This window comes from Macrotis lagotis, chromosome 8 (assembly GCF_037893015.1).
Source record: "Macrotis lagotis isolate mMagLag1 chromosome 8, bilby.v1.9.chrom.fasta, whole genome shotgun sequence".
Lineage (NCBI taxonomy): Eukaryota > Metazoa > Chordata > Mammalia > Peramelemorphia > Peramelidae > Macrotis > Macrotis lagotis.
Genome location: NC_133665.1, coordinates 65854477 through 65866493, shown reverse-complemented (window position 1 = coordinate 65866493; position 12017 = coordinate 65854477). Strand labels below are relative to the sequence as shown.

At 37.9% G+C, this 12017-nt stretch overlaps 1 protein-coding gene across 3 annotated transcripts in view; it reads left to right on the top strand.

Moving 5' to 3' along the window:
* PUM3 (pumilio RNA binding family member 3) overlaps positions 1-10040 on the top strand; it is a 36271-nt gene extending 26231 nt beyond the window's left edge. For 2 of the 3 annotated variants that reach the window (XM_074197433.1, XM_074197434.1), the window contains exons 15-18: positions 141-363; positions 4475-4562; positions 6180-6270; positions 9761-10039. In XM_074197433.1, the coding sequence (XP_074053534.1) occupies positions 141-363; positions 4475-4562; positions 6180-6270; positions 9761-9890 (532 nt within the window). In that variant the 3' untranslated portion in view covers positions 9891-10039. Of the gene's footprint in view, positions 1-140; positions 364-4474; positions 4563-6179; positions 6271-9760 lie in introns of all 3 variants that reach the window. The other variant, XM_074197435.1, reaches the window with a different exon arrangement.
* The last annotated feature ends 1977 nt before the right edge of the window (positions 10041-12017 follow it).

Here is a 12017-nt window from a genome sequence, read left to right as displayed (position 1 = left end):
TACTTAGCCTGTTGTATTCTAGCAGGGTTGTAAGCTCTGAAACAACAGGTTTCATTGAATTTTTATGAGTGCATTATTTAAAGCAAAGTACCTATAATAAGAACATTATCTCTCCTCTCTCTATCTCTCTCCCCCTTCAGTAAGAAAGATAATATAATTCGCCGTAAGGAGCTCTTGGAGTCTATTTCCCCAGCTCTGTTAAGCTATATGCAGGAGCATGTCCAAAAATTGATGACAGACAAATCGACATGTGTATTTGTTGTTAATGTCCTGGGATCTGCTATTGGAGATGTTCAGCCTGCTATGAATACCATTGCCAAATTAGCTGCTCCTGAAATGATTCCTGGTGGCAAGGATGGCGAGGTAAATACACCAAATTGTGAAACGGTGGAAAGAGGCTTACTTGTAAAAAAGGCTGAATCAGCTGACATCAGTACATTTAAACAAACTACTTTTAAGGTTACAACATTTTTGAGGGTAAACAAAATTTAACAGACTAATATATCACAACCTTCGTTTGTAACATCTCACATAAATCCCCTTCTCTGATAAAGCCCCCACGCAGCCCTCATGACCTTGCATCTGGACTACTGCAGTAGTCTGCAGATTGGTCACATACCCATTGGACACAGGTCTCTCCCCACTCCAATTCCTCAGACTTACAGAATTATCTGTTTTGCTGTTTAGAGCTCTTCAGTCTTTCCAATTGTTCCTCCCATGTATGATTCAGTTACTCTGGCCTCTTTGCTATTGCTCACCTAAGAGCCCTATTCCTACCCCTCCACAACCCCCTACCATATTATCTACAAACTCTGGGCATTTTGTCTGACTCCCTAGTTTTGCAGTGTCCCCCCCCCCCCCATCTCTACCTACTGACTTCACATCTAACAGTTAACCTTCTATAGGAAACCTTCTACTTCGCACCCCTTAATTAGAATGCTGTCTTGATGATTTCCAGTTGATCTGGTATATAGCTTTATTGTACATTAGTTTGCATATTGTCTTTCCCATTAGACTCTGAGCTTCTTGAGAGCAGGAACTTGTCTTTTGCCTGGCACAGAACCAATGATTGAAAAATGTTGACTGACTTTCAGTGTAATTCTAAAATGTTGTAGAATGATTCCTACAAAAAAAACTAGAGAAAGTTAGGAAGTGTGTTAATGTACCTTTCTAAGTATATAATTAACTTTTTTTTTAATTTTATTTAAGAGTAAACAAAATACCCCTCCTCCCATGAATATAGACTTGCTTGGGCGATAAAGTAAAGGGGAAAGAAAAGAATTAAAATTAAAAAAAAGAATAATAGTAATAGTAATAATTGTAGGTATGGCCAGGTGGCACAATGGACAAAGCACCAGCCCTGGAGCCACAAGCATCTGAGCCCACATCCAGCCCCGTAGACCCAACAATCACCCAGCCGTGTGACATGCAAGCCACCTGATCTGCCCTGCAAAAACCTAAAAGAAGGGGAAAAAAAGACCCCAAATAAAATAAAATAGTAATAATAGTGGGGGTGGCTGGGTGGCAGACAGAGCATTGGCCCTTGAGTCAGGAGCACCCCGGTCCAAATCCAGCCTCAGACACCCAAAGATCACCCTGCTATGTGGCCCCAGGCAGGCCACCTAGCCCCATTTGCCCTGCACCCTCCCCCAAATAATAATAATAATAAAAAAAAATGTGCTTCAGTCTTTGTTCCAACACCAACAACTCTGTCGTCGGTGGATCACATTCTTTATGGTAAGTCCATCACAAAAGTTACTTCCATATTTTTCCAACGTTGCCATTGCTGATTGCAACTCCCTCCTTTATTATTTCTCCACTACCATGTACTATATTTTCTCCCTCCGTTCACTCTGACTCTGCTGTAGGGTCGCTGAGTGGCGCAGCAGACAGATCCCTGGTCCTGGGGCCAAGAAGCCCTGAGCCCCCATACCACCCCTTAGGCCTAGAATCCACCTAGCCCTATGGTCCTGGACAGACCTTCCAATCTCAGCCCCTTGCAAGAAGTAAAAAAGAAAATGTGTTATATCTGACCACTGTCCCACCATGGTCCATCCTCTCCTCCTTTATTCACATCCTCACCCCTTCCCCCTGCTCCCCCCCTTCTTACTCCAGATGCCTATACCCCATTGAGTATATATGCTGTTTCCTCTCCTAGCTACCTGATGAGAGCAAAGGTTCCCTCATTCCCCCTTGCCTCCCCCCTTCTATATCATTGCAATAGCTCATTGTAATAATAAAAAAAATCTTATGAAATATCTTGGACTATTCCCCCTCTCCTTTTTCTTTCTCCCATTACATTTCCCTTTTTTTTCTATTGACTCCATTTTTACACCATATTTTATCTTCGAATTCAGCTTTCTCCTGTGCTTCTACTATAAAAGCTCCCTTTCCCTGCTCTGTTAACTGAGGAGGTTCATATGAGTATTATCAGTGTCATTTTTCTATACAGGAATACATGCAGTTCATCCTCATTAAGTCTCTCATATTTTCCCCTTTTCCTCCACTCTCTATGCTTCACCTGAGTCCTGTATCTTAAGATCAAACCTTCTGTTCAGCTCTGGCCATTCCAAAAGGAACATTTGAAATTCCCCTGGTTCATTGAAAGTCCACCTTTTTCCCTGGAAGGGGACATTCAGCCTTGCTGGGTAGTTCATTCTTGGCTGCATTCTAAGCTCTTTTGCCTTCCGGTATATTGTATTCCAAGCCCTACCAGCTTCTAATGTAGTTGCAGCTAAGTCCTGTGTGATCCTGACTGCAGCTCCATGGTATTAGAATTATGTCCTTCTGGCTGCTTGTAATATTTTCTCTTTGACTTGGGAGTTCTGGAACTTGGCTGTAATATTCCTAGGGGTTGTTTTTTTGGGATCTCTTTCTTGGGGGGATCAGTGGATTCTCTCCATTTCTATTTTGCCCTCTGCTTCTAGAATATCAGGGCAATTTTCCTGCAGTAATTCTTTGAAAATGATGTCAAGGCTCTTTTCCTGATCATGACTTTCAGATATTCCAATAATTTTTAAATGATCTTTCTTCAGTCTGTTTTCCATATCAGTTGTTTTTTCAATGAGATATTTCACATTTTCTTCTAATTTTTCATTTTTTGGGTTTTTGAAGTGTTGATTCCTGATTTCTGGTAAATTCATCAGGTCTCCCTGAATTCTATTCTTTGTCTTAAGGATTTGTTCTCCTCAGAGAGTTTTCTTATCTCTTTTTACATCTGGCCAGTTTTGCTTTTTAAGGCATTCTTCCCCTCAATAACTTTTTGAACTGTTCTATCCATTTGACCTAAGCTGGTTTTTAGCATGCTATTTTCTTCAGCATTTTTTTGGATTTCCTTGACTAAGCTGCTGACTTCATTTTCATGTTTTTCCTGCATCTCTCTCCTTTCTTTTCCCAGTTTTTCTTCCAACTCCCTCATTTGATTTTCAAAGTCTTTTTTGAGCTCTGTCATAGCCTGAACCCAATTTCTGTTTTGCTTAGAGTCTTTAGATGCAGGAGCTTGTACCTCCTCATCTTCAGACTTGACTAGTTTGATCCTTCTTGGGCTCATGAGCAAAATATTTCTCAATGGTCTTCCTCTTATTTCTCTGCTTGCTCATTTTCCCAGCCTAAGCCTGGTTTTAGAGTGCTTTCTGAGCTTTTGGGACACTCCCACAAGGGTCTCAGTGTGTGAGACTCTGTCCTTCCTCCTGGTCTGTGAATGACCATATGCGCCCCCTTCTGCTATGGGGCTGAGGTGGGGGGGGGGCCCTGTTGTTCTATGGGGGGGCCTAGACTATCAGGATCTGAATGTGGTCAGAGCCCCAGAGGCAGGGACAGAGCTCTGCAGTCTCTCTTCACTCCTCTCCCTCAGCTCAATGGGCTTATGCCCTGGAGGCTCCTCCTTACCAGCTCTGCTTGCTCCCGTTTCCTGGATCAGGGCTGGGGAAAGACCAAGCTGCTAGCTGTGTGCCCTGAGGGCTGGGTTCCAAGTGCTCTCCTCTGGCAGAGGTCCCCCGCTGTTCCCCCCACTTTGTGCCTGGGGCTGCCTCCAGGAGGCTAAAGTTGTTTTGCTCTGGCGGGCCGCTCCCTCCGACCCGGGGAGCAGAGCCTTTTTGCTCTTTTCCAGGTTACCTTGAGTAGGAGAACTGCCTCAATGGGTCCCTTTGTGGGTTCTGTCTCTCAAAAGTTTAGTTAAGAGTCCTTATTTTCACAGTTTATCAGAGAGTACCTAAGACTTGATCCCTTGTCGCCATCTTGGCTCTGCCCCGCCATAATTAACTTCCAAGAGTCATGTTGTCTTTAAATAATAGGTGGTTTGTAGTATGAAAATGTTATTAGGGGAAGTTATATTCAAACAAGAATACATGGATCAATCCTTATTGTAGTCTACATTGGTACAATTTAATTAGTCTTAATCTAAGAGCAGAGCTATATGAATGTGAAGTCATGAATGAAAGCCACATCTATATTAAACACTCCGATTCCTCCATAGCTCCACGTGGCAGAACATCCGGCTGGACATCTAGTTCTGAAATGGTTAGTAGAACAAGATGAAAAAATGAAAGAAAATGGAAGAGAAGGTGAGCCATGAAAATTGAATTTTTCTCAAAGATTGTGTAGAAATCCAACAATTTCTTTACCTTAATGTTTTTAGGATGAACATAAATTTTAAGCTGAAGTTTACTGCAATAAGTTCTGCAGATATAACAAGGCAGTACAGCATATCAATTGATTTAGGCATATTTATGTTGATTTCTTATCAGACTGTTTCTGTTCATCTATTCAATGTCCTTTTATTGTACACACTGATGATGCACATGTAAATATGACCATGTGATTCCCCTAAGTTAACTGCAGTGACTTCTAACTACCTCCTGGACATAAACCATAAATTCTCTTTGCCCTTTAAAACTTTTTACAGCCTGACTTCAATATATCCTTTCTATTCTTAGTAGAAATTATATTCCCTGTTTCGTCCAAGCAGACTAACTTTCTTAATCCTTTTCATTCATATTCTTCCATTTTGTGTCTCTGTGCCTTTGCATTGGCTATTTCCTATCTCTGAAATGCCCTTCTTCTTACCTCAGTCTCATAGATACTCTCTTCCCTTAAGACACAACTCAGACCCCATATTTTAAATGAACTCTTTACTGATCCTCCTTCCCCAACTGCCCTCCCTCCTGAGCAACCTTGTAGTTAATTAACTACTGTTATTTGTATTTTTTCTTCTATATATTGTATGCAATTGCTTTTGTGAGTAGGAATTGTTCATTCTTTGTGTTGGTACAGTGCTTGATTTTTTACAGTAGTCGCTTAATAAGTACTTTTCTCTTCTCCAAAACCCTGATCCAGAAGTGGTAAATAAAATTAAATCTGAACTGAAAAGACTCATCCCCACACTGGAAAAAGCAGGGGGGGGGGGCGGATATTGCCCTGACAATGCCTTGGCTTGAGCACTTTTTAATATCTGTGGTTTTAATGCTTGGGGATTATCAGAATTAATTTTTATTGAGTTCTTAGCAGCCATGTAATGAACTGCCAGAATAGCCATAGCTACAGTAGAAAGGATACTGAATCTGGTGTCATGGAACCTGTGTTTGAATAATGTCTCTGCCACTTAATACCTGTGTGACCTTGGATAAGTCACTTAAACTAATGTGTAGAATTGAGAGGGTTAGATTTAAATGACATTTCTAAGTATCTGACCCTGGAATTTTGTCACTTGATCTAATGAAGGTCTTGATTTCATGAACTCATCTCCCCCCACACACACACTTTATAAATACTGATAGTTCTTTATACAATGTCAGATCATAAATGATACCCCTAAAATGTCTCTATGGCCTTGTTTCATTATCTGTATCCTTCATTGTGACTGTTTTTATTATGCTTCAAGTGGCATTTAGGAGAAAAGACAAAGTTAATAGTCTAGGGACTTTTTTTATTAGTTTTTGCAAGGCAAGGGGGTTAAGTGGCTTGCCCAAGGCCACACAACTAGGTAATTATTAAGTGTCTGAGGCCAGTTTTGAACTCAGGTACTCCTGACTCCAGGGCCGGTGCTCTATCCACTGTGCCACCTAGCCGCCCCTAGGGACTATTTCTTACTGAAAATACCTAAGAATTTTGTTTTGCAGATTTTTTTCATAAATTTTTCTTCAGTAAAGTTTTACTGGCTAATTTTAAACCTGTCAATTTAGGTTCTTTTGCAAAAATATTGGTAGAACATGTTGGTGTCGAGAAATTGAAGACCTGGGCAAGAGTTAATCGGGGTGCTATTATTCTTTCTCGGTGAGTATTATTTCTTGGAATCATCTTGGTCCTCAAACCCTATGTTCATTGGCAGATTCTCTTTCATATTAACAGCAGAAGATAGTATACATTCACTTCACAGCACTCCATGCTTCTCTCAAGATATTGACATACACAAGTACATTGCATGTTTGAAAGCAGACAAGTTCTTTTCTCTCTTCCCAAGCCTCCTAAAATTTTAAGAATGTCAATGAAGAAGTAACTTCTTTCTTAAAAATTAGAAAATCATAGCTGAAATGAAGACTGTATTTTTAACAATAGCTATGAATTTGAACTCTCTCCATGTGCACTCTGTTAAGTGATTTCATCTGAATTGTTCTTATTTTTTTTTCTTTCCATTCCATTTGTATTTTTTCCTTCAATACACATACTGTCCTCTGGACCCTGAATGTAAGTAATATGTTCTAATCCAATTTCTCCATCAGTGAGGCAGCTAGGTGATGTAGTGGAATCCAGAATTCCCTAGAATCAGGAGGACCTGAATTCAAATCCAGTCTTAATAATACTTAATAACTGTTTGACACCTTGGGAAGTTGTCTCAAAAAATATTTCTTAATTGTAGTGATTTGGAGAAGAATCAAATTTATTTTTAGGGGAGTCAGAATGTCAAGAAACCTTGTTTTAAGTCCCATTGTTTAGATAAGTCAGCTTAAAGGAATTCTGGTTTATTTTAATATTTATTTGTTATGGGGTCTGGCATTTCATTAGTGGAGAATATTCCTGATGAAGAACTTCCCTTAGCAGTTCAGATCAGCATCTATTTTGCTTAGGATCATGCAGCCAGTATGTGTCAGATATAAAACTTCAACCCAGGTCTTTTTGACCCAAGGCTGGCTTTCTTTCCATTGTACCACATTGCCTCTCATTTTATTTAAACCTCTGAATGTTGCCTATAAGTTTGGTATAGAATCTGTCATTACGAATTACAAGGATTTGCACTCAGCTCTCCATTATCTGAGTACATAAATTTAAAACTGGAAGAGAATATTATCTGTTCCAATTCCCTAATTTTACAAATGAGTTAACTGGAGCTCAGAAAAGTGATGTAACTGAACCAGGTATCCAAACCCAAAACTAATATTCCATCTTTTATACCATTCTAAACAATGTATAATAGAAGGATCCCTTGTTTTTACCTTTGTAATTTATATTTTTGCCAAAGTTCAAATTAATTTTGAATTTCTAAGCAAATAGTTGGTAACATAAATGGGTATACCCCAGAAGCTTGCATTGGTGTCTGGAGAAGGCTAAACTGGAACTGATAGTGTCAGAATAAAATCCTGTGACTTTAATGCATCTGGAGAGATGTAAGTAACTAATGCATTTGGAGAAACAGAATTTTTACAATTTTACTACTCTAATAAAAATGTAAGAAATATCAGATTTGGACTGAATGGCAATGGCAAGTTACAAACAAAATTCTATAGTTATTGTGCTAAAGATTATATTCACTCTATCCTTTATGCTAGTTAAAGCATTATAGGGCTCAAATGAAATAATTCCTTCTAAATCTTGTAAATCTTAAAAGATTACAAATGCTTGTTATTTATTTTCATTATTCTTCATTATGGCATTTTCAGAAAGTGAACTATCTTATCATCTTTTCTCTTTTGCCTTTCTTCTTTGTCCATTGCTGCGTAAAAATGTAAACATTTTTACATCAATTTTTTTGCTATATACATACAGACACAGTCTTTGTGTCAATTTTTTTTCCCATCTGTAGTACTCATGCTAAACCTAAGTGTTTGAAGTCATGGTTAACGATCCTATCTTGGGATTTTGACCTGTGAGTAAATGTGGAATTCAAGTAGATTCTAATCCAACTCTCTTCTCTAATAAAAAAAGGAAATTTTTAGTAACAAGAGGGGGAAAGTGATTTGCCCAACATCACAGAGAAATATATAGCAAAACCAGGATGCAATTCAAATCTCCAAATTCACTGGAATGAAGAATAAAAGAATTGCTATGTAACATAGATAAAAGTGGTCATTCTTTCCCTTTATAATTTAGTCTTATTCACTGAATGGGTGTTGCCTCAGTCAAACTGAGACCTGGTAAAAGACATCAGTTCAAAAAGGTCAAGGTGTCTCCCACTGCATCCAGGAAGTATCTGGTCACTGGATCCAATTGACTCTTGAAGATAAAGTGAGGCTGATGATTTTGCATGTCATGTTGTCACTTCCCTGATGTATTCTTAAAAAATGAAAGACAAGAGTTATCCTGTCTAATGTACTGTGATTCATTTTTAGGTCAGTGGCCTGCATTTTGGGCATGTAGTTATGGATCTCTTTGCTTCTTGTCTTCCTGATTCACAATTTAATATTTTATTACACCTCAGGTAAATTTTTGCTTTATACTGAGGAGTCTCACAGGATATAATATGGATATACAGAAATATGTTTTCTTCCTTACCTATATAATGGCATTTTAATTTTTGGTAGAGCCAAAAACCTAGAAAGAGACTGGGACCTGGCCATTTATCCCTTGTACTTACTTTCCAATATGATTACATTATACTTTGGGAAATTTAACTCTTTTTATTGTCATCCAAAAAAGCAAAAGAACAGTGAAAATCCAGAAGCCAATGTTCTATTTCTTAGGGGACCCTCTAACCCTTGCCTATAGCAAAGTAAAGGCATGGTGCAGTCATACTAGTGACTCATGGCAACCACTTTGTATTAGTCAAAACATCTCTTCAAGAATGTACCCCTAGTTTCTTCTCATTCTTAGCTTCTTACTTAACCTTGATTTTGATTTGTTGATTTGCCATTCATTTAGAAAGTATATCTGTAGCTTATCCAACACTTCACAGTGCACCACATGATTGCAACAGAGAGAAACCAGGCCAGAAAGCAAATAAGACAATGTATGTGCAAACAACAGTACATATGTGCCATCTGTATAAATGTAGAGAATCACTCTGACAGTGTCTTGGCTTGAGCACTTTTACTATCTCTGGGTTTAGAGTTTAATGCTTGGGGATTATCAGAATTAATTTTATTGGGGCAGCTAGGTGGCGCAGTGGATAAAGCACCGGCCCTGGAGTCAGGAGTACCTGGGTTCAAATCCGGTCTTAGACACTTAATAATTACCTAGCTGTGTGGACTTGGGCAAGCCACTTAACCCCGTTTGTCTTGCAAAAACCTTAAAAAAAAAAGAATTTTATTAAGTTCTTAGCAATCATGTAATTACCAGAATAGCCATGGATACAGTAGAAAGGATACCGAATCTTGTGTCATGGAACTTGTGTTTGAATAATGCCCCCCCCCCCCCCCCCCCCCCCCCCCCACACACACACACACACATGTACCTCTGTGACTTTGGGTAAATCATTTAATCTAACCCTCTTAATTCTGCACATAAGTTTAAGTGAAATCTCTATGTATCTGACCCTGGAATTTTGTTACTTGATCTAAAGGAGGTCCTTTGACATTTCATGAACTTAACGTTTTTTTCCCTCTTTATTCAGTCTTCTCCAAAGCCCTGATCCTGAAGTGGTAAATAAAGTTAAATCTGGACTGAAAAGCCTTATCCCTACATTGGAAAAAGAAGAAAACAACAAAGGCATGACTGCTTTACTTGAGAAATTAAGAGCTTAAGTGAATAATAATGCTGAGAATGAGAATGAATCACTTTTACAGTTGATTCAGGTTAAAGGGTACCATCTAGAATGGTCTTTGGGGGGAGCCTTATATATAATATATATATATATATATATATATATATATAGATGGATATAAATATAAATGTCTTTTTGTAGATCTATTTGTCTATTTCTAAAATAAATAGTTTCTAAAATATAAATCATCCTCTTTCAAGGTGTCAACTATTTTCTTTATCAGATTTGTCAGATAATAGTTTCAGTGGTTATTCATTGATAATCAACAAATCCTGAGCATCTTCCAACATTTTCATAAGAGTTCATGAGGAGTACAAAGCCATTTAATGCATGACCCTCTAGTATTTCCCAACTTAAGATAAAAAAAAAATACAATTTAGTACTTAATCAAAAAAGAAACATTTATTGTCTGGCATTGCTGGGTACCAGAGATACAATAGCAGAAATCAGTCCTTTCCCTCAAAGAGTTGGCATCCCTTCAGAAACAATATGGTAATCATCCCTCAACATTCATGGGTTGTATAACTTTATTTTACTAATTATAATGATAATTAAGTGAGATTTTTTTTAGAAATTTTGCAGTCTGCAGAAAATTACAGATGATTCACAGTAAAGAAATTTAGTAAGTCAAATGAATAAATATTGAGAGGTTTTTGTGTTCAGTATTTTATTTTTCCCCAATTACATGTAATAATTTGTTCCAAAGTTTCTCCCTTTCTCCTTCCCCTTCACTCATTGCAGAGTCAAGCAATTATGCATTCATAATCATGCAAAAATATTTCCATATTAGACATGTATAAAGAAGCACAAAAAACTGAAGAAAAATGAAGTTTAAAAAAGTACGTTTCAATCTGTATTCAGACACCATCAGTCCTTTATCTGGGACTAAATGGCATTTTTCTTAAGTCCTTAAGAATTGGCTCGGGTCATTTTAATGCTGAGAGTAGCTAAGTCATCACCACTGATTATCCTAACAGTATTGCTGTTGGTTTGTACATAGTACATTGTCATTTAGCATCCTCTAATTTGAGTCTTTCCAGGTTTTTCTGAGAGCATTCTGCTCATCAATATTCCATCATGATCACATTATCACAATTTGTTCAGCTATTTTCCAGTTGATGCTCATCCCCTTAATTTCCAATTCTTTGCCACCAGAAGAGTACTGTTATAAATATTTTTGTGGACAGTTTTTTTTTCCTTTTAGCTCTTTTGGGACACAAACCTACTATATGCATTTATTTATAGCCCTTTAGGTATAGTTCCAAATTGCTCACAGAATGGTTGAATCAGTTCACAACTCAACCAGTAAGTGCATTATTGTCTCATTCTTCCCACATCACCTCAAGATTTATTTTCCTTTTCTGATCCATTAGCCAATCTAACAGTTATGAGGGTAGTTTTAATTTGCATTTCTCTAATTCCATATTTTTAATCATTTATCAATTGGAGTAAGACCTTTTTTATAAATTTGACTTTATCAGAGAAACTTCCTTCAAAATTTTTTTCACAATTACAATTGCTATTTCCCTCCATTATATTATTTCCTCTTCTGTTTATTCTGTTCTTTTTTCTCTCCTTTCATCCTAACCCTCCTCAAAAGTGTTTTGCTTCTGATTAACTCTTCCCTAAATCTGTCCTCTCTAATATCACCTCTCCTCATCCCTTTTTCCTCCTACTTTCCTGTAGGGTAAAATAGATTTCTGTACCCAATTGAGTGTTCCTCTTTTGAACCATTTCAAGATTCATTTACTCCAGGGCATCTAGGTGGCGCAGTGGATAGAACTGGCCCTGGAGTCAGGAGTACCTGAGTTCAAATCCGGTCTCAGACGCTTAATAATTACCTAGCTTTGTGGCCTTGGGCAAACCACTTAACCCCATTTGCCTTGCAAAAGCCTTAAAAAGATTCATTTACTCCCTCTTACTTCCATCTTCCCCTCCACTGTAAAGGGTTTGCCCCTTTTTACCTTTACCTTTCTCCCAGTACATTCCTCTTTCATCCCTTAATTTTATTTTTAAGAAATAATCCTTCAACTTCTCCCTTTTTGTTATACTCCTCACTGCCCTAATAATGACATTATTGGGAGTTAAAAGTATTATCTTCCCATGT